The sequence below is a fragment of the Ctenopharyngodon idella genome, chromosome 3 (assembly GCF_019924925.1).
Source record: "Ctenopharyngodon idella isolate HZGC_01 chromosome 3, HZGC01, whole genome shotgun sequence".
Classification (NCBI taxonomy): domain Eukaryota; kingdom Metazoa; phylum Chordata; class Actinopteri; order Cypriniformes; family Xenocyprididae; genus Ctenopharyngodon; species Ctenopharyngodon idella.
The window spans coordinates 28,951,048-28,972,882 of NC_067222.1; the positions used below are offsets into that span (position 1 = coordinate 28,951,048).

A 21,835-nucleotide genomic window follows, 5' to 3' on the forward strand; every position below is an offset into this window, starting at 1 on the left:
CTGTATGGACATAAGCCTTTTAATATTATCTTGCTTTATTATAGACACAAGTTTTTAGAATAGCTCATTCAAAGCTTAGTCAAATACTCCTAATCACATCTGTCCCAAATGCATAAAGCCCTGTGTACAGAATTTGAATTTAAACTTAAGCAAATAGTCAGTCCGCTGTTCGCTGTTCTCAGACACACCGAGGTAGCCACAAACAGAAAACCACACCGTTCCCACCCAGGGCATGTTTCTACCTCTGCCCTCTGAATTTCAAAACAAACAGCGCCCATGGCCATGAAAGTTGCGCTTTAAGTAAGGACACACACATAGGCTAAGTCATACAAACCTGTATGACCCGTCACAGGATAAACACAGAGACAGCTCGCTAAATATGGCTGATTTAACTGTTTAGATAAAAGTATAACTGTCTGTTGGAACTAAGCAGATGCCTGAGGAAGGAAGTGACCTTCATGATAGGGAACTAGAAAAGGCAACGGACAGGAGGCAATTACTGCAGTGTTTCTGTCATGTACCTTCTTATCAGTCTTCTTGAGCTATTTTGATAGTGATGTAGCCCACTCTAAAAATACCAAGCTGTCTGAAGGGGATCAACAACTACAAAACAACAGATAAATGCATTGATGATTTGCAGTAACAACGGAGTTGAATGCAGCTCTCCTCCTGCAAAAAGAATGTCATGTGGTTGGCATCCGTGTCCTGAGGGAAACAAGCTTTAAGAAACAGTCTGTCAATTACATGATTCATAACACTGATGCATAATGAGCTTCTGAGCACAACACACTGTCAAAACTTGTTTGTGCTAATAAGAGAAACAACTGAATTCTTAAGACATTTACTACTCTTAATGTCTTTAGTGGTGAAGAGTTGACAGTCAAATATCAAGAGATGTTTTGTGTATACATTCTGCATTTAAAAGAGCTTCAGGTCTTGGAAAACAGTGTGCTATTAAGACTTAAAGACATGTGATCTGTTCACAATGAGCAACTCGTGCAGTGTTTCCAGATGGGTCAGCTTCCTCTGACACAGACTTGTTATGTGAATAAAAGATTGTGTGGCAGCTTCTGCATTACATTAAGCAATGCAAATGCTTATATGGAGGGTATGTTTAGGAATAAAAACCTTCTGAAGTAGGAAAGAAGGGGAGTATGGGTGGAAGGCAGCCTGTGGGAAGTGGGCAGTTGAAAACTTTAACCACTTTGAGTCTGTTAAAGGTTACATGTGGTCACAGTTGATGGTAGACTGAAAGCTGAGGAGTACTTGTAGTTACACTGGGATTGCATCAGCCTTCTTCTCTCTGAATGCGAGTATACAGTAGCTCTGCCCCCTAACAGAATCTGCCAAACTAAACAGGCCTCTCAACTCTTATCCAGTACAGTCAGCATAAAAGACTCTAGACGAAGAGGAGGAAGGGGCCAGGAGTATAATTTGTGCACTTCTCATAGCCTGTTCTCTTCTTATCAAAGTTTCAAACTAAATTCACCAACTGGCAACATATTAAAAAAAACCCTCAGATGCAGAAACTGAAATCCAGGCTCTCATACTCTCTGTGGTGTGTCCAGGCTGACTTCATGCCCTCATAGATTAAGTCATGGGAACCACAGGGAGATGGAGACAGCTGTTTCCCGCTTCTCTGCTACATGGATTATGTTACATGTTTTCATAACAACCCGTGTGATAACTTCCCCTAGTGCTGTATGCAAACATCTCTGACAGTTCCTACATATTCTAAGATAACAAATGAGCATCATGTTTATAACATGCCATATACATTTAAATATCTGTGGTCTTTCTTCTCGCATAAAACAATAATTTCAATAGATTTCCCTGTCATGACTGGTGGCTGCAAATTACCTTTAACTTAAGAGGCAAAGACTGCCCTCTTGTGTTCCAAGTGGTCTGTGCAAACACACACATCCTGTAAAGACATTTGATTTTAATGTTAACACAATAGTGATTGATAAAAAGTTACATTATGTTATTCCTGAATATATCCTGCTGATTGAGATAAAATAATACAGGTCATGTATAAAATCTCAATAAGCAGATTTTAAACATTTATACTGCTGTGAGGAAAAGCACTAGAAAATACTTCATGATGATGTAATTTCTGCTCCACTATTGTCAATAATCTGAAACTGCAAAAATATGATGATATTTTATGATGATAAAATAGGTGATATCCAGGCACCTGCAAAAAAGATGCACAATGTGTCAGCAATACACACGATGGCAGCGCATGAACATTTCTGTGGCTCTATAAAAAGAACTATTAAAATGATTGTAATTGAGGTTTTATATTTTATTATGCTAGTTCATGCAGTCACAAATCATGATGTTATATGGCATTATTCAGACTTACTGATTCAGCATCATGCTCCAGTCCGGTGTCATTGTGCTTCATTTCATCATCCTGAAATTCTTTAATGATCTGACACACACACACACACACACAAAAAACACTGTTACATTTCAGTAGTCAGTCAGTAACATGTTATTCATCTGCATCATACATATATTATTCAGTGGGGTTTTGCATCTGATATCACTTTTGAAAATTATTCTATTTAGATATTAAAGGATTAGTCCACTTTCAAATAAAAATTTCCTCATAATTTACTCACCCCCATGTCATCCAAGATGTCCATGTCCTTCTTTCTTCAGTCGAAAAGAAATTAAGGTTTTTAATGAAAACATTCTAGGATTATTCTCCTTATAGTGGACTTCAATGGACTCCAAATGGCTGAAGGTCAAAACTAGTTTTAGTGCAGCTTCAGAGGGCTTTAAATGATACCAGACGAGGAATAAGGGTCTTATCTAGTAAAACGATCGGTCATTTTCTTAAAAAAAAAAAAATACAAATGTATATGCTTTATAAACACAAATGATCGCCTTGCAAGTGCTTCGCCATTCCGCCTTCCGTATTCTTCAAAAAGCTTACGCTGTATGTCCTACGCCTTCCCTATTCAACTTACGGAACGAACGTGGCGCCTTTAAGCTACTATTTCATACAAGCCCACCATGTCTTAAGGCTTTTACCCACCTGTAGCAGTTCTGTGTACTTCTCAGGATCTTTCTCCATAAGAGTTCTGATCTGGCTGTTGTAGTGCTCTGAGATACTCAGAACGAACGTGGCGCCAGTTCCGTTTTTTCGGTTCCCACATCTTTTGACCAATGATTTTCCATGAAGACTTTTCCAGTCGTCTGTGATATTTAACGTTACTCCACTTAAAAAAGAGCAATTTCAGTTGAGCAATTTATTGAACTGTATTAATTTCTATAATTTTTCCATGCCTGAAAATTACTATTTTACACTCCCCTAATATTTTCAGGTTTCGTGGGAACTCTGTACATAAAAAAATATTTTTTTTGTCTGCACCAGCATATTGTATAAAATGAGTTTCTTGGACTGAATTCTTGAGAAACATTATTTTTTAAAAAAAGAGAAGAAATAATGTAACAGCCTTTGCTATATTCCACAAAGGAAGCAGGAGGGTCGGACGCACTCTGTTCTCACCCAGTATCTCAGGTGCTGCTTCTCGATCCCACATTTTCTATAACAGTAAATGAAAAGTCATCAGAAGTTGACATCCATCATCAATAATAATTCCATATTAAAGCTGCAAGCAACGATGAAAGGGCCCTTGCACCCGGGGCACCTCCACCCGGTGGCCTTAGGAATAGTGGGCGACATGCATGTAAGCGAGTAAATACAGTTGAAATATGGCAAGTCATTTCAATGTGCCACACTTTCTGCTGCCAACAGGTGGCGCTTTGACTATAACTGAATATTGCCATGTTGATGTCTTTAGGCCAGGAGTATTATCAAACATGTAAAGTTTGGAGCAGATCAGACATTGTATGCCTGAGTTACAACAACTTCCTGTTTTGTGGCGTTAATCACATACATTAGCACTTAGCCAAGTGTTACATGATTTAACATGTTTCTAGTATGTTTGGTATTTCATGGCATATACAACGCCCTTCAACGAAAACTCAAGATCTTTGCCCTAAATACATCAGACCTCACTGAACTTGGTCTTTCTAAAAAACAAACAAACAAAAAAAATGATATAACAACTTAATCCTTCCAAAAAAAAAAACAAAAAACGTTACCATTGTGTAATAACTGTCAGGTTTGGTTTCAGTTGGCACCATATTCTCCAGCATGATCCACTCTCATCAACCTGTGTGAGGCATGCTCTTTCCTCTTCCTTCCTCCAATACACTATATCCCCTTACACATGGCACTGCACCTGAAACATGCAAAGACAAGCAAGTGCTTTAAACTCTTTAGTCTTTATCAGAAAGAAAAACTCGAAATCAGAAAAACCATTATTGTGTTCTTTTCTCAAGTGGATTGTTTTAAAGAATTAATTCACTTTCATATGAAAATTAACCCAAGCTTTACTCACCCTGAATCCATCCTAGGTGTATATGAAGTTCTTCTTTCTGATGAACATAATTGGAGAAATATTAATAAATATCCTGACGCATCCGAGCTTTATAATGGCAGTGAGCGAGGATCAACAAGTATGAGCTGAACAAAGTGTCTCCATCCACATCCATCCATCATAAACATACTCCACACGGCTCCGGGGGGGTTATATAAAGGCTTTCTGAAGCGAAGCGATTCGTTTGTGGAAGAAAAATATCCATATTTAACAAGTTATGAAGTAAAAATATCTAGCTTCCGCCAGACCGCTCACTGCCATTATAAAGCATAAGGATATTTATTAATATTTCTCTGATTGTGTTCATCAGAAAGAAGAAAGTCATATACACCTAGGATGGCTTGAGGGTGAGTAAAGCTTGGGCTAATTTTCATTTGAAAGTGAACTAATCCTTTAATATGCAGGAGCTCTGAGCACTACAACAAATAACATTACAAAAATAAACATCTACTGTGATAAACATCAAACATTTGAAAAATACTGCATAATTTGGCATACATAAACATATATTGTAAACATATACTGCTTGTTTCTAAAGTTATTAAAGTCTAAAGTTATTAAAGTCAAGTTAATGTGTTTTGCTTTTTATTTTCAACTTCAAGTTTCAACTTTCAAAACTATGAAATTTGGGAAAAAATGTAAATATCAAGGCCAGAATCTGTGAATATAATTCCTTGAAAGAGAAATACTACAAATGTGTAGTCATAAGGGCAGTTATGAAAATATATGGGTGTTACTTACATTTGCTGTTTTTACAAAGTTGACCCGCTGTCGGTAAAAGAGTCTGTTGAGAATCACGAAGCACTGAGGTCACAAAAAGCGCCAAATATCATTAAAAGAAGCCGTTGTCGCACGGATGGCGTTTACTGATGCTGCCTTCACGTGCTATAGGAAATTTGATAATTTGAAATTTGATAATCCCACTTCTGAAGTCGTGATTACAGCATATCGCATTCAAGTTTTGACATGAGAGGGTGTACATGTGCAATTTATTATTATTATTATTATTTTTATTTTTATTATTTTTTATTTTTTTACCTAGGAAACTCGTATTTACGATAATTCCAAAGGCACGTGAAGTAAGCATAAACACTGTTGTGAATGACACCGGAAGCCAGACACACTGAAGTTAGAAATGGCCGCGCCAGCTCTTACCTGAAAATTAGATGGATTCAATACCGCGTGTTTGTGTGTGTGTGTTTATTAATTTTAATGCATTGTTTTATAATATCTTGCATATTCCATTGATGCCATGTTTGGATGTTTATTTTGTTTGGAAATTTGAATTATTTTGAAGTAATATAGTTATTTTTTAATAATTTGATTATTTCATATGTTCAGTGAATAAATTAAGTAATTTAATGATTCAGCAGGCAAATTTTTTAGTTTCATTTGAGGATGTAGCTGACTCAAGTGATGCCAAAAACTTGTTGGTAAATGTTTAACAAACAAGTAATGCTGTAAATTATATTTATTTGTTTCTCATTCATTTTCTTTAGTTTCGTTGTTGTACTAATATTTTAATATTACTACTAATATTTGAATGTTATTTAGTAGCCTGTGTTTTTAGTTACTTCACTTTATTCCAAAAGTATCTGGTAAACAAAACCTGATGCCATGTTAGTTCACATGTGGTTCAAGCCCTGATAAATGGTGATAAAAATAAAAAGATAAAAGTATATTTAAGAAGTAATGGAACAGATCATTTATTTTACTGTATTGTGTAGCACACTTATATCTGGATGGTACTCTGCTGGGTTTGTTGATATTCTTGTTGTTTGTGTAGGAGATGCTGTCATTCTGGACACAACTGAGTGGGCGTCTGCTGGTGGGGGTTGACATTGCTCCTACAGCGCATCTGAATGCTGCCATCGCTGAGATCAGAGAACAGGCCTGCTGCTCAAGAACCACTGAAAGACTGAAGCACAGTTCAAATATGGGGTAAATAATTTTAGAAGCAAACACAAGCACACACACACATGGACTTGATGCTCTTATTTCTCCTCTGACTTTTTCTCTTTTACTCTCCCTTTTACACTCTTAGAAATAAAGGTTCCAAAAGGAGGTTTTCACAGCAGTGCCATAGAAGAAACATTTGGGGTTCCCCAAAGAACATTTCAGTGAACAATTCTTAAAAGAACCATTTTTTTTTTTCTAAAAGAACATTTTAGTAATCTAAGGAACCTTTTGTAGAATGGAAAGGTTCCATGGAAGTTATTTTTAAGAGTGTAGGCAGAGATGGATGGTTGGATATTAGACTGAAAGCTTTGTTTTCCCTTTTATTTATATGAGATATAGTCATATATAATCTGTTTTACCTCTTAATATCTTATAGTGTCCTAATACTCACCATAACTATAATCCAATAGATATTGTATGTAAATTGCATGTAGAATGTAGTCGCTTTACCTCATCCCTCCACACAGTGGCACTCTCACACAGCAAAACAGCAGCAGTGAACCCCGTTTGAATTGTGATTTACCAACATAAATCTATTTTCAGACATGTATGAAATGGATGTTTCTTGTGAAACTGGGCTTGTTGAAGTCAGTTAAGGATATCTCTTGCAGAATGTTGTAGAAGAGAATTCACATTATATGCTAAATTAATTTCTTGATCACAGCTATCATTATGCATGACAGACAAAGATTAATATTCTTTTTAAATAATGTGTATAGTAGTTTCTGAGATTTTTTTCTCGGAAGTTTAAATTCCCAGGGAATGCATCAACTAATAAAACGTGTGTCTTGAATGCAGTGTAAAGGCCTGTTCAGGCCAAAGATGATAACTAAAATTGTTCAAATTCTTTGGGAATACAGACATCCACACCACAGCTATAACGATAACTGCACAGAGGATTTTTTTCCAGCCGATGAACAATGAGCATTTAAAGCATCAGGTAACTGCAGATTGCCAAACAGAGCATCATTTTGCATTGTATGGATGCTAATATGGTATTAGTATAGTTACAGTTAAAATCACCCTGGATAAAAGTGTCTGCCAAATGTAAATGCAGATTCATTTTGTTCTTAACAGTTCCTGCAGTGTCCAGTCTTGTATTTGGTTGAAATTTGAACAATTAACATGTCACTGACATCGGGTAAGGTGACCTCCTGGACTTCTCACTGTAATCTTGAATTCACATCACTGCACATTCAGCAGTTCAACTTTGACACTGTCAGTTCAATAATGATCTTCTGCACTAATATGAATACCCTGTAAATTAGCTTGAACTCTCGCAGATCCCACATATTAAGGCAACCTTTGCCCAATGCCCTGCTCAGATGTCTTTGAGATTTCCTTTAGGTGTGTCCTTCCACAAATTACCACTTCTCCTTTTGAGAGCTCCAGTGAATAAACAGTTTATCTTCCAAATGGAAATCAAAAACAGAAATGAGAAAAAAAATAAAAAATAACTTTGGTTCACAGACCGAGCAGACAGAAAAATAGTCACACACAAAATTTCACACTTTTAAGAACTCTCCAAAAAGGTCTACTGCAATATAATGAAATATTTCCAGTTTATGTGTTACTTCTTTTTGTTGGTTGTTTTCTTGAATGTATTTTGAATGGCCATCACTGAAAAAAAGATGCTTTTTAGCATCTATTTATTGGCTTAATTGGCATGAAGCTAAAACCTTGAGCCACAGCATTTAGACTTTTTGGGGAAATCTGTGAACTCTGCAATTAGCTTACTTTGTCCTATCTCAGTTTAATTAAAGGGTTAGTTCACCAAAAAATGAAAATTCTGTCATTAATTACTCACCCTCATGTCGTTCCACACCCGTAAGACCTTCATTCATCTTCAGAACACAAATTAAGATATTTTTTATTAAATCCGATGGCTCAGTGAGGCCTGCATTGCCAGCAAGATAATTAACACTTTCAAGGCCCAGAAAGTTACTAAAGACATATTTAAAACAGTTCATGTGACTACAGTGGTTCAACATTAATGTTATGAAGCGACAAATACTTTTTGTGCACCAAAAAAACAAAATAACGACTTTATTGAACAATATCTAGTGATGGGTGATTTCAAAACACTGCTTCATGAAGCTTCGAAGCTTTACAAATCTTTTGTTTCGAATCAGTGGTTCAGAGCGTGTATCAGACTGCCAAAGTCACGCCCCCCAGTGGTGAACCATTAAAATTTTGAAACACTTATCACGTAACGAAGCCTCGTTTACTGAAATCATGTGACTTTGACAGTTTGATACGCGCTCTGAACCACTGATTCGAAACAAAAGATTTGTGAAGCTTCGAAGCTTCATGAAGCAGTGTTTTGAAATCAGACATCACTAGATATTGTTGAATAAAGTCGTTATTTTGTTTTTTTGGTACACAAAAAAGTATTTTCGCTTCATAGCATTAAGATTGAACCACTGTAGTCACATGAACTGTTCTGAATATGTCTTTAGTAGCTTTCTGGGCATCTGAAAGTGTTAATTATCTTGCTGTCAATGAAGGCCTCACTGAGCCATCGGATTTTATCAAAAATATCTTAATTTGTGGTCTGAAGATGAACGAAGGTCTTATGGGTGTGGAACAACATGAGGGTGAGTAATTAATGACAGAAGTTTCATTTTTGGGTGAACTAACCCTTTACGTATTTTAAGAATGTACAGCATTAAGTACAGGTGCAAATCTTATTTATTTGGAGTGTGTGTCAGTATTAATTGGCATTTCCCAATGGTGTGCATGGACATGCATACACGCACTCAAATGCACAAATACACAACAGCGTAAGCAAAATGGGAAATATTTTCCTTGCAGTGCAAAATAAATACACTAGGGAAAGAAAAGAATACTGCTTCAAGCTGCAGTGTGGGGGAAATCCACACACCTGACTCATATACCCACAGTGGCATCAGAAAAGCACTTGCCATCTGTTTACAACAGTTCTCCACCACCCCATTACATTGTGCAACAATTCTCCAGAGATATCTGTTAAAGAGCTGACGTTTAGCCTGTTGTATTATGTACAGTATGGCTTTCAATGCAAATGCCACAGCACACAGTAAAAGAAACATTTGATCAGTGCTCTTTTTTGAGGATAATGGGGCTGTAGTATAAAGAATGGAATAAAAAGCAATTCACTCCTCATCTCAACCAATGAATTAAGACCTTAGAACAGACTTGTTTTTATTTTTGATGTTGGTTAGTAATAGTGCTACAGTATCTTGAAGCTTGCTCTCTACAAATGTTGCTCTTTGACCTTGATGACTGGATTGCTGGTGCATTAAAGGAGATATCGGTCCCCTTCAGTTTTGGGCAAGTAGTGATAGTTGCTTGTCAATCCTTGAGTTTGCCAATTATAGCTTTTTTACTGGTACATTTGCATTGATGTTACTGAATTGTGAGTATTGAGTAGGCTGGAAGGACATCATTTAGTGCCTACTGAAGGAGTTATTCAGCACAAGAGGAGTTTAAAGATGTAAAACGTGCTCTGCCAGTTCATTGATGCTGTGATTCACTTTTTTTTTTTATCTTCGTCTCTGTCTTTTGGTTCCCATGGTTCAGCTGCCCTCTTCAGGCATTAGGAATTTCCAAATACATATTACAAAATATTTACACAGGACCGTTTCCAGCTTAGGGCGAACAGCCTCGGCTCTCATTTGAGATTTTGAATACACCAATACATACAGAACCAAGCCTTCAGGCTCAGTAAAAAGGCGAAGGTATTATTACGAAATTGCAGAATAAATATTTATTTGAAAATACCTTAGCAGTGGCAGGAGTACAGACAGTGTATATTGTTCAGAGGGATCTTTGCCCTGATGAGGGAGTAAAAAAAAAACACCCAGAAGATGGTTTGACTGAATAACAACACAATGGCTGCCTGATATGAGAGCGGATTTAGCCTGCAGGAAGCATAAGCAAACTGTAAATACACATCTGAGGCATTCTGCTGACAAAAAAAAAGCTAACCGTTTAAAGCGTGGGATATTAGAGAGGTATTATATCTGTTTAAATGCTCTCAGATCAGATCATTTTACAGAATTCAAATGAGCCTAAAAGTCTGGCTAGAAAGCTAAAGAAGAAATTATGCTAGATTTATTACATTGGTAAATGTATATGCAAACATTTATGATATCAATAACACATTAGGCATACAAGTAAGTCTAAAAAAAGTTTGATTCTGTATGATTTTGATTAAGTAAAATGGCTGACTTATACAGTATGTTCAGCAAACCTGCTGACTCAAAGGAGACAGCACCTTGTCCCACACCTCCAGTTTTACGATAGCCCTGCCCATTGGACACATGGTGGCCCTGATGTCCAGGTATTTGCCCTCAAAGTTAATGCCTGACCCATTGGCCTCCTCCCTCACAAAGCCCTGTTGATTTTTTTGATAGTACATTTCTTTATAAAGGGCCTGGTCACACTCCTTTCCTTTCGGGTAGATACCTATTGCAAACCAATTCTTATACAGATTATAGTCCCATGGGACAGAAAACATTAGGGCCAGGGTCTCAATGTAGTCATTTCTGCTTCGCTCGAACAGGTCATAGGTCAGAACTCCCACGCTTCCGGTGGCGTGAGCGCTGGTCTTGCTGAAAGTGCATACTTCAGTCTTGAGGGGGCGCACTGTGGGCTGAGGTGGATTGGAGGCTTCACCACTCTCCAGATAGACTCTGTGGGATTTATACACATGAATAATATGCAAACACACACACAATCTTATTGCTACACAACATGCATATTTAAAGGAATAGTTCACCCAGAAATTTACATTTTTTACATTTTTGTCCATAAAATTCAAATGTCAGTTGGGTCCAAAACAACGTTGTATGGACAAAAAATTCTTCTTCACAGAAGAAAGAAAGTCATACATGTTTGGAACGACATGTGGAAATTTCCATTTTTGTTGAACTAAATGCATTTCACACTCCTTTCCTTGAATACATGTTAAGAGACAAAGTTTTAGTTTTGAATGCTTGTTTGAACATTAGTTTTGTTTCTGGTTGTAGACTCACTTTGGGTTGATGAGGCAGTAGTTGCTTGTCAGGTTGGTGATCTCTATGGTGGCGTGTCTTCTGCTGCTCACGTTGGCAGCGGCAGCCTCAGCAGACTCAGTCATGATGGTGGACGATAGATCTGATTGACGGCTGAAGTGAGGAGAAAAGGGATGGTGTGAGAAAAGAAGTCTGCACCTCAGTAAAAAGAAGTGGAAATGCAGTTTTGTTTACACTACAAGGCTGCAGTGAAAATAAAATAACCTTTCTCTTGTTTTTCTATGATATAAAGTTTGTGGGCATAAGTTAATTGTCCTCTATTTGAACTACTGTGCTGAATTAATGTGTTGAATTCAATGTTTTATTCTTGAAGAACACCCTGTACTTGTGCGTATGTGCAAACACTACAATATAAAATGTAAAAAGTTCACATAGCTCTTCTCAAGTTCACTTCTGCCCCTCTTTCATTACTATTCTCAGTATTAACAAGCGCATAAACAGGGTCACAGTAATTACACGCAGAGACCTCCACCTTAACAACCACTGTGCCTGTAGCAATCTTCAATTTTATAATGCTCTGCTTTAAAAGAGGAAGCAAAGAGTGTGAAAAAGTGTCCATAACTGAATAAACTGTCTTGCCATGTTATAATATATAAAAGGATATATTAGCATTTAGTTTTGATTATTAAGTTATGATTATAAAGCATATTTTGTCTCCATGAGAATGAAGGCTTACCTCTGTGGTACTCCGGAGTGCGTGTATGTGTGTTGCTCAGTAACGGTGCGTTCTGAAATAGTCACTGTGTTTTTACTCTGTCCCTTTCCCTGTAATCATGATCAGCAACAAGAACAGTTCATACCTACCTGCAAAAAAAATCATGCTAATTCAAATTTAGTGTACACCCTCTTTATGCACGGACATGGACACACACGCATATCAGCTCAAGAGGCATCACTGTCATGGGTGGGAAAATGCTTGGAACAATTCCACACCCATAACTGTTAGATTTGTGAGGCCAGAACAGTGAAGTTGCATGCACAGATTTGTCTCAGAAATGACTCAGATTTACAGGAGTACATTTTAGGTGGGGCTTCTTGATGATAGATCTTAATCATTTGTTTTTATAGCCTTTAGTACTGCAATGGTCATAGTTTGTTTGTTTTTTTATTACGAAACTTTAAGCAAGACTAGGTAAAGGGGTTGGATGGGAATTTTTGTTCTGTGATATGTTTTGAATAACAAGCCCAGAAATATTCTCGCTCCATTTCCTGCTTTAACCACAGTGGGAAAAATGTTGTTCATAAAATAAAAAAAAATGGTTTTCACATGGTTTTCACAGATTTTTTTTTAGTTTAATTAAATTCATAATTTTTGTAACAATTGTCTATTCAGATTAATTAAGTCTAAGAGGTATTAAAATGTTTTTAAATTGTTCAGTATTGTGCTTCATTTGATGTTTCCCATTGGTCTCCCTTGTAAAGCATGGTGAGGTCACGGGTTTGATTCCAAGTGTGTGCATTAATTTAGGTATAGTTAAACTTATTTATGAATTTATATATATATGCAATTATATATAATTTAGGTTTCACTTTATTTTGATGGTCCCTTTAACACATTCTGTTGACTATAAGTAATATTGCACCTAAATGTTACATGTATACAAACTCTCATTGGAGTGTTAGAGTATTAGTAGACTGGTAGGGTTAGGGTTAAAATAAGTTGACCTGTAGTTGCAAACTATATATATAATATATGTGTGTGTGTATTTAAATATATATCACATGTAAAGAGTACCTGAAAACCACAGAGCAAAAATGACTCCACTACAAGTTACAAGTCACCAGTTTCCATACCACTTGAGTAAATGTCTTAGTGTCTGATTTGATCAGTACTTAAAGAGTTAGTTCACCCAAAAATTAAATTTCTGTCATTAATTACTCACCTTCATGTAGTTCAACACCCGTAAGACCTTCGTTCATCTTCGGAACACAAATTAAGATATTTTTGATGAAATCCGAGGGTATCTGATCCACACATAGGCAGCAATCACATTGCACCGTTTGACCCAGAAAGGTAGTTAAAAACATAGTTAAAATAGCCACTGTGACAGTGACTACAGTGGTTCAACCTTAATGTTATGAAGCGACAAGAATACTTTTTGTGCACAAAAATACCACTGACCCATTTGAACCACTGTAGTCACGTTGACTATTTTAACCATGTTTTCAACTAACTTTCTGGACGTCAAAAGGTGCAATGACGTTGCTGCCTATGTGTGGATCAGATACCCTCGGATTTTATCAAAAATCTTAATTTGTGTTCCGAAGATGAACTTAATGACAGAAATTTCATTTTTGGGTGAACTAACCCTTTAAGTATTTTACTCATACTGAATGTAAGCTCAAAGATGCACTAGTCCGCAACACCTAAGAGACATGCCAGTGAAAAACATGAAACAGTTGATTTGTGAGGAGAGCAATCCCCTGTTTATTTTGATATATGATTTTAAAGTTGAAATAAAACTAAACACCTTAGTATTGTGCTAAATCAAAGTCGACACAACAGCCTCTTAAGCATGTACAAACATTCAAGTCTCAGTTAAGCTCAAGTACTCAAAAGGGCTTAATAAACCTATTCCATTCAAAAGGTCTTCAATATAATATTAATAAAATAATGTTAAATATAATTAAAGCCTAAAATAATCAAAGCTTACTTGCACTAGACATCATGTCCTCATCTCAAACATAAAACACCTGCGATTTAGCAACTAGTTTTAGGCAATACTGCTTATTTTGTAGCAGAAATAAACCACTGCAGAAAAAGTTAGGTGTGATGCAAAATGTAATGTGTCATTGCATTAATTGCTCATCACAAATGTATTGGAGTAAAGAGTACATTAAAAAATGTAGTCAAGTAGAAATTAAAAGTTGCTAATATCTTTGATACTCAAAGTACAATGTATCCAAAAAGATACTTAAGTACAGTAACTAATTACATTTTCTCAAATACTTTGCACCACTGATGTGTGTGTGTGTGTGTGTGTGTGTGTACATACTTATCTATATTTTGGGAACAAATTTGTACCCAGAAGTGACCAAAACCTGACAAAATCTCCAAAAACCTCCCTTTAGGGACATCCTTATTTGTAAAACTGGTTTAAAAAATAAAGTCATTAAAGGTTTTTTAAAAATGTAAAAAATGCAGACAGTTTTCTGTAATGGGTAGGTTTAGGAGTAGGGTTAGTATAAGGGGATAGAATGTACAGTTTGTACAGTATAAAAACCATTACATCTATGGAATGTCCCCATTTAGATAGTTAAGTAAATATGGGTGTGTGTATAACGGAAACAGAATGAGTATTCAAAACAGTCATTTTTTTTTTTTTTTTGTTTATTTAGAAAAAGTTTTGGACAGCATAAATGCAGGTATTAATACAGACATCAAAAAGTTACATCAAAATTTAAAAGCACAATGCCATGTTCATTATTATTTTGCATATGATGAATAAGAACATGTAAAGTATATGAAACAATTTTGAATTACTGCGTTAAAGCTGAATTTGTGTAATATTTAGCCCATCTTCTCATACACCTCTAGCTTAATAATAGCCTTGCCCACAGTAGACATGGTCGCCCTTAAGTCAACTTTCTTTCCTCTGTGGATGACCCCAGATCCCCCTGCGTCTACACGGGTGAACTGGCTGAAGTCCTTTCCCTCATACATGTGCTTATACAGGGCCTTGTCACATCCACGGCTGCTCTCAAACAACCCAATGCCCATGACATTTTTGTAGAGGTGGTAGTCAAAGGGAACAGAGAACAGAATAGCCATGCGCTCAGTGCACATATGATTCTGCATGTGGAAGAGGTCATAGGTCAAGATGCCCACAGCCCCAGTGGCAGTGTTGTCATCCTTTGTGAATGAGCAAACCTCAGTCCTGGCGGTGCGGATGGTGGGTTGGGGAGGATGGAAACTGAACCCACTGGACATGTACACTCTAAGAGAAGTTCAGAGTTGACATTTGTCAATAATGCATTATAGAGATGTACAATTACAGTAAATAACAGTAAATAAAAGGAATTTGCCATACAATTGAAAAAAAGTCAGTCCCCTTCACTAACTGCATTTTTTAAAGAGTTTTTATCAGTTTATCTGGTAACTTACTTTAAGTTAACTTAATGTAAATGTGAAATCTGCATATGCTCAGGCATCATTTTCTCCTTACTTTGGATTGATAAGGCAATAAGCACTGCTAATATTGCTGATCTCCACCGTACAGTTCCTGTTAGTGTTTATAGTTGCTGACACGGCCTCTGCAGTCTGCATGTTGGCGCTGCTTCTGTGAAGGTCTTGAAACAAAAGAAAGATTCAAAAACTAGAAAAATTCTTTTGAAAAGATAATTGCATTCAGCAAAGGGACAGTTCACTTAAAAAATAGTTTCATTTACTTTTACTTATGTCATTCCAAACCTGTATGACCTTTTTTCTTACATTGAACACAAAAGGAGATATTTAGCAGAATGTCCAAGCTGCTTTCCCCCCATACAATGAAAGTGGATGTGGGCCAAATGTAATCACCATTCACTTACATTGTATTTAAAAGTGCAACTTGGTCATTCTGCTACATTAAGTAAAGTAAATACAGAATTTTCATTTTTGAGTGAATCTTACATTTTAAGCAGATAAATTATATAGCTGACCCTACAACATTCTAATCAAATTTATTTGATTGCCATATACTTAACATTTACACATCAATCAAGGCAAAGCCTAATCTGTCTTCATGTCAGTAACTAGCCAGTAAATGTGTGACAGCAGGTACAGGTAGACAGATGATTGTTTTCTACAGTTTTAGCTAAAGCGCTAAAAGATCTCTAATAACAGGCCTGACGGCACGGCAGAATAGGCAAGACACTTGTGGGCTCCATATGGCTCAGAGAACTAAATTGCTAGCAGACACAAACAGTGATTCAGTGAGCTGAGAATCTAAGACATGCACCAGCAGACATAAGCAATGAGACTTCTCACCATCTTTTCAGCACAGATGAATTAAGGGTTGATGCTCATTTCTGTATTTAATATAAAAGCTTTTTACCTATTCTTTTTAGAGCGCACACATGACGCTTAACACAAACTGGTTAATAAGTACCTGACAGTTACCTGCTAGTAAGAGATGCTGCTGCTGCTGTTGAGAGAATTGAGGGTTTGCTGCTCTTCTGTTTCAGCGTAGATGAACAGAGTGGTGGATGTATGACAGAGACACATGTAGACACACACAAACCTGCTTGACAAACCCAGGCGTGTCCTCTTCTTTCCTTTCCAGTGCTGACGGGAAAAAAATGCAGAAAGATTTGTGGGAGAGTTTGATGGGAGTTGACACAGTTAGATTGAGTAACTGCTTTGCATCCTCATCCACAAAGCTCTATTCAGAGAATTCATGGGCACACAGCCAGTAAAAATGCTAGAAAACTCCATTATGACAAAAGACATTTTGTAGAAAAAAATAAATAAATCACTAGCTAATTCTGCAACAGTTTATATTTTAGTTGGTAGATTAAGGACTCAATGCTAACGAAAACAGCGTGACATAATGTGGTTATAATATACTATATCGGTTACAGTGCAAATATTGAAATTGAAATTAATGATGAAAAGTACCAAATCCACCAACGCCCAAAACTTTTGTGAATAGTAAGAATAATTATAGAGGGCTTAACAGGGTTCAAGGACAATGGGAGATTTTAGGACACTTGTGCAATGTTTGCTCTATGCACTATATTATCAAAGCGTGTTAGAACATCTCTCTCCTAAGAGTGACAGTGTGTGATTGAACGTGTCATGGTCCGATGAAGCAGAGAGTGAGAAAACACTGCCGCACCCACCCTGACAAAACTGTGTCCCACTTCAAGTACAGGCATTTCCCCTTCATTCCAGCACATTTTTAAACTCACTTACACAGCTGGAGACTGTGTATGCATAATTTGCAGAAATACATTTAGGATACACTCACATCTCTGACGGAAAGTTCAGGGCCCTCATTCATTTTCCAACAGGGGGCAGCAAATATACACCTACTCACCCTATTAGTCCTCTTCTAATTATGAAATCTTTAATTTGAGAAACAAAAAATCAAAAGCTTACCTTATGATTAGATGTATTTCAGTGTAAAGTCCACCAACAACACTTTCTTCAAAATATCTTTATAGCAGAAAGACATTAGAGAAGGAAAGTCATACAGGTTTAAAACAACATAAGGGTGGGTTAATGATAACAGTATATTGAATTTTGTATGAACTATACAGTACCTTTATTTTTTTTCCCCCTAACCCTGAGATCTGAACCTACAGTAAATGAATAACTTGCCCAAAAATAGAAGTTCTTTGATTACATACTTATTCCTTATTTAAATATCTTATTTTGTGTTGAGCAGAAGAAAAGGATTCATACAGATTTAGAATAACATGAGGGAGAGTAAATGATGACATTATTTTCATTTTCATTTTTCCCCATCCTCATATTTGAACTTAAAGGGTTAGTTCACCCAAAAATGATTTTTTTTTTCGAATCAGTGGTTCGGATCGCTAAAGTCACGTGATTTCAGTAAACGAGGCTTCGTTACGTCATAAGTGTTTCGAAATTTCAATAGTTCACGTGACTTTGGCAGTTTAAAACGTGATCCGAACCACTGATTCGAAACAAAAGATTCGTAAAGCTTCAAAGCAGTGTTTTGAAATCGCCCATCACTAGATATTGTTGAAAAGTATACAGTGCATAATATCATCCAAAGATTCAGAGAATCTAGAAAACAATCTCTGTGCGTAAGGGTCAAGGCCGGAAAACCATACTGGATGCCTGTGATCTTCGGGCCCTTAGACGGCACTGCATCACATACAGGAATGCTACTGTAATGGAAATCACAACATGGGCTCAGGAATACTTCCAGAAAACATTGTCGGTGAACACAATCCACCGTGCCATTCGCCGTTGCCGGCTAAAACTCTATAGGTCAAAAAAGAAGCCATATCTAAACATGATCCAGAAGCGCAGGCGTTTTCTCTGGGCCAAGGCTCATTTAAAATGGACTGTGGCAAAGTGGAAAACTGTTCTGTGGTCAGACGAATCAAAATTTGAAGTTCTTTTTGGAAAACTGGGACGCCATGTCATCCGGACTAAAGAGGACAAGGACAACCCAAGTTGTTATCAGCGCTCAGTTCAGTAGCCTGCATCTCTGATGGTATGGGGTTGCATGAGTGCGTGTGGCATGGGCAGCTTACACATCTGGAAAGGCACCATCAATGCTGAAAGGTATATCCAAGTTCTAGAACAACATATGCTCCCATCCAGACGTCGTCTCTTTCAGGGAAGACCTTGCATTTTCCAACATGACAATGCCAGACCACATACTGCATCAATTACAACATCATGGCTGCGTAGAAGAAGGATCCGGGTACTGAAATGGCCAGCCTGCAGTCTAGATCTTTCACCCATAGAAAACATTTGGCGCATTATAAAGAGGAAGATGCGACAAAGAAGACCTAAGACAGTTGAGCAACTAGAAGCCTGTATTAGACAAGAATGGGACAACATTCCTATTCCTAAACTTGAGCAACTTGTCTCCTCAGTCCCCAGACGTTTGCAGACTGTTATAAAAAGAAGAGGGGATGCCACGCAGTGGTAAACATGGCCTTGTCCCAACTTTTTTTCATGGCATCAACAAAGTTGATGCCATGAAATTTAAAATCAACTTATTTTTCCCTTAAAATGATACATTTTCCCAGTTTAAACATTTGATATGTCATCTGTGTTGTATTCTGAATAAAATATTGAAATTTGAAACTTCCACATCATTGCATTGCTTTTTTATTCACAATTTGTACGATGTCCCAACTTTTTTGGAATCGGGTTTGTATGTCTTTAGTACATTTCTGGGTGTTTGAAAGTCTAAGTGAACTTGCTCTCAATGCAGGCCTCAATGAGCCATCGGATTTTATCAAAAATATCTTAATTTGTGTTCCGAAGATGAACTAAGGTCTTACGAGTGTAGAACGACATAAGGGTTAATAATAAGTGACATAATTTTCATTTTTGGGTGAACTAACTCTTTAAGTCTATTTTGTGTTCACCAAAAGTACATTCAAAGATTCAACATAGAAGTTGAGCATATTTATATGCATTAATACAAATGATTTTGAATCGTTCAGATTATAAATGCTCCTTTTAGAGTAGTTCCCATAAGCCATTGATTTATTTTTCCTCTCTTTACAGTGACCAAGAAAAGCTTAAAGTGGCTTTTGGAACTAGTGCAACTATAGCTATCCAATAAGACACTTGATTCACATTCTCTCCACCGGCCAAGGTAATTCAGCATCGGCTGAATCCTTTCAAAGGAAATCAAAAGCTAACCTTATGATTAGATGTATTTCAGTGTAAAGTCCACATCCCATTACCTGAGCCAATGGAGGCTCTCTAAATGCATAGAGCTGCCGTGCGTCTGAAGGGCTAAAGATTAATCCCTGGAGCCTATGGAGCTATTCACAGGTAGGGCCTTTCAGATGATGGACTAATAGGTATCGTTCTGGGGTTTGTGTGTGTGAGTGTGTGTGGTGGGGGGTTATGCAAACAGAAGTGATTACACACAGGCTGTATGCAGCAGTGTGTGTGTGTGTGTAAGGGGGTTGGAGTTGTCGGTTGATTGATTGTTAAGGGGGGCGAGAGGTTCCACACGCTCACTTTGTGATGAATAGGCTGTCAGATGCCCTCCAACTACCCAAACAAGGCCGTGGTAAAACAGGCATTTAAGTGATTACACCAAACGTGTAAATATTAAACGTCCATTACGGAGGGATTATATATGCTGCCACTCCACAGATGAGAGGCGAAGGTGGGGGGAAAAAAAAGACAGTGATGCGGGGATGAGAGAAAAATGTAATAGAAAAAAGGACAGGTGCTCAAGCTACATATTTGTTGTTTCACGCCCGACTAATGTTTTTCTGTTTATTCTCCACAAGGACCAAATCTCAGGCATTAATCACATTTTGAGAGCGCTTGAGGTGCATTTTGTCGGTGTGAGGGCATTTTGTGTGTGTGTATGTTTGTGTATCTGACGCTTTAATTTGTCCAGGCATGTTACCGCATCCCCAAATTCAAATTAGCCGAGATAAAGAGCATTTGCAGAGATGCAGTGGGGTCTGGGGCTAGGGAATGTGTGATTATTTATCTTTTATTTAATGATGATTTGTGCAGTGTGCCCTTTAATTCCTCTGCAGCCCGGTAATCGATAGGGCGGCGTGCGACATGAATACATTTGCGTCCTCTCTAGGTAGCAAGAGTGAGGCTGTAACCTGCAGGAATTATTTAAACTCACCTGTCAAACAGACAGAAGACTGAGAAGATAGGCTTGTCCTTGAAGGTATAGAAGAATTATATTGGATATTCAAGAACTTGCACAATTTTGACTCAAACTAGTTAATGCTAAAGTTTCTGCTGAGAGTCGTGACCGTTTTGATTTGTAAAGTGTGTCATCACATGAATTTCAAACAGTAAATAAATAAATGAAACGGGTCAAGTTGAGCAGTTTATCTAAATAAACCAAATTGGAAAATTAATAAAAAAGGTTAAAGTAAAATATGTAGTAAATAGTGTAGTATTTGCAGCGAGAATTATGATGTGAGGTTGCTGTGTGCATCTGATTTCAATATATCTTAATTTTTTATCAGTTCTATAATTAAAAATTTATATCCCTTGAGGTATCTGTTGCTTCAGAAATGTATCCATTTAATTCAGTAGAATGCAAATTTTTCCAACAAACATTTGTCAGTTTTGTCAGACGTTTGGTATTCTGCCTCCTGAAGTGAGCGCCAATCCACAAGTCATGTTTGTTCGTTCTTTCTTTCTTTCTTTCTTTCTTTCTTTCTTTCTTTCTTCTCATTGTTCACATAGTTTAGTTGTCATATTTGGGACAACTGTCGTTTTTCCTTTCCTCTCTCTCTCTTTTTTTGTCTATGGTTTCAAATGTCCCTATCTCCCTCATTCCATTCATCTTTAAAATGTCTTTTACAGTTCCTGTTTGTCTTCTCGTTCTCTCTTTCTGTAAGATTCTGTCATGTTTTGGCTCTGCTACCTCTGATTGCTCCCCAAAAATTGTCTCTAGTCTCTCTATTCTTTAAAGCCAGGGCAGTTATCATACTATTGTTTCCATCCTATTCGTCTCTTCCTTTTGTTCTTCTGTCAGTGTTGCTCTTCTTCGTTTGTCAGGAGGACAGTTTCTTTGTGTTACCGTGGCTATTATGCTGTCCTCTACAACATTTATAAAGTAAACACTAAAGCTTTAAAGGGATAGCTCACCCAAAATGAAAATTCTGTCATCATTTACTCACCTTCATGTCATTAAAAACCTTCCTTTCTTCATAGAACACAAA

General features: G+C 37.1%; 3 protein-coding genes and 1 long non-coding RNA gene across 6 annotated transcripts; all 4 read right to left on the reverse strand.

The window, feature by feature from the left end:
• Nucleotides 1-2,344: 2,344 nt before the first annotated feature.
• LOC127507438 (5-demethoxyubiquinone hydroxylase, mitochondrial-like) lies at nt 2,345-3,557 on the reverse strand. Its single transcript, XM_051884556.1, has 3 exons — nt 3,468-3,557; nt 3,050-3,238; nt 2,345-2,437 (listed from the first exon to the last, which is right to left on the reverse strand). The coding sequence occupies exons 1-3, from the start codon at nt 3,555-3,557 to the stop codon at nt 2,345-2,347; spliced, it is 372 nt and encodes a 123-aa protein (XP_051740516.1).
• A 98-nt stretch (nt 3,558-3,655) lies between these two features.
• Nucleotides 3,656-5,888, reverse strand: LOC127508673 (uncharacterized). Its single transcript, XR_007928861.1, has 3 exons — nt 5,499-5,888; nt 5,202-5,345; nt 3,656-4,262 (listed from the first exon to the last, which is right to left on the reverse strand). It is a non-coding gene; the product is annotated as an uncharacterized LOC127508673 (long non-coding RNA).
• Nucleotides 5,889-10,152: 4,264 nt separating this feature from the next.
• apnl (actinoporin-like protein) lies at nt 10,153-12,420 on the reverse strand. Of its 2 annotated transcripts, XM_051886809.1 has the most exons (4): nt 12,281-12,420; nt 12,153-12,204; nt 11,438-11,569; nt 10,153-11,095 (listed from the first exon to the last, which is right to left on the reverse strand). In XM_051886809.1, exons 1-4 carry the CDS (start codon nt 12,294-12,296, stop codon nt 10,645-10,647), a joined length of 651 nt encoding a protein of 216 aa, XP_051742769.1. In that variant the 5' UTR covers nt 12,297-12,420; the 3' UTR covers nt 10,153-10,644. The 2 variants fall into 2 exon arrangements, with proteins under 2 accessions (XP_051742769.1, XP_051742770.1); XM_051886810.1 differs by having other exon boundaries at nt 12,153-12,413.
• Nucleotides 12,421-14,779: 2,359 nt separating this feature from the next.
• Nucleotides 14,780-16,760, reverse strand: LOC127508671 (DELTA-actitoxin-Afr1c). 2 transcript variants are annotated; one of them, XM_051886812.1, is made up of 3 exons: nt 16,567-16,760; nt 15,643-15,766; nt 14,780-15,414 (listed from the first exon to the last, which is right to left on the reverse strand). In XM_051886812.1, the coding sequence occupies exons 2-3, from the start codon at nt 15,741-15,743 to the stop codon at nt 14,988-14,990; spliced, it is 528 nt and encodes a 175-aa protein (XP_051742772.1). In that variant the 5' UTR covers nt 15,744-15,766; nt 16,567-16,760; the 3' UTR covers nt 14,780-14,987. The 2 variants fall into 2 exon arrangements, with proteins under 2 accessions (XP_051742772.1, XP_051742771.1); XM_051886811.1 differs by having other exon boundaries at nt 14,785-15,414; nt 16,578-16,757.
• Between the last annotated feature and the right edge of the window lie 5,075 nt (nt 16,761-21,835).

Coding starts and splice junctions, on each gene's coding strand:
- LOC127507438 (XM_051884556.1), bottom strand. CDS start 3,557: ATGTGGGATCGAGAAGCAGCACCTGAGATACTGGGTGAGAACAGAGTG. Junction 3,239..3,467: donor TGTGGAATATAGCAAAGGCT/GTTACATTATTT, acceptor AATTGCTCTTTT/TTAAGTGGAGTAACGTTAAA. Junction 2,438..3,049: donor AGTACACAGAACTGCTACAG/GTGGGTAAAAGC, acceptor TGTGTGTGTCAG/ATCATTAAAGAATTTCAGGA.
- apnl (XM_051886809.1), bottom strand. Junction 11,570..12,152: donor CACTCCGGAGTACCACAGAG/GTAAGCCTTCAT, acceptor TCCTCACTTCAG/CCGTCAATCAGATCTATCGT. Junction 11,096..11,437: donor TACTGCCTCATCAACCCAAA/GTGAGTCTACAA, acceptor TAAATCCCACAG/AGTCTATCTGGAGAGTGGTG.
- LOC127508671 (XM_051886812.1), bottom strand. CDS start 15,743: ATGCAGACTGCAGAGGCCGTGTCAGCAACTATAAACACTAACAGGAAC. Junction 15,415..15,642: donor TATTGCCTTATCAATCCAAA/GTAAGGAGAAAA, acceptor AACTTCTCTTAG/AGTGTACATGTCCAGTGGGT.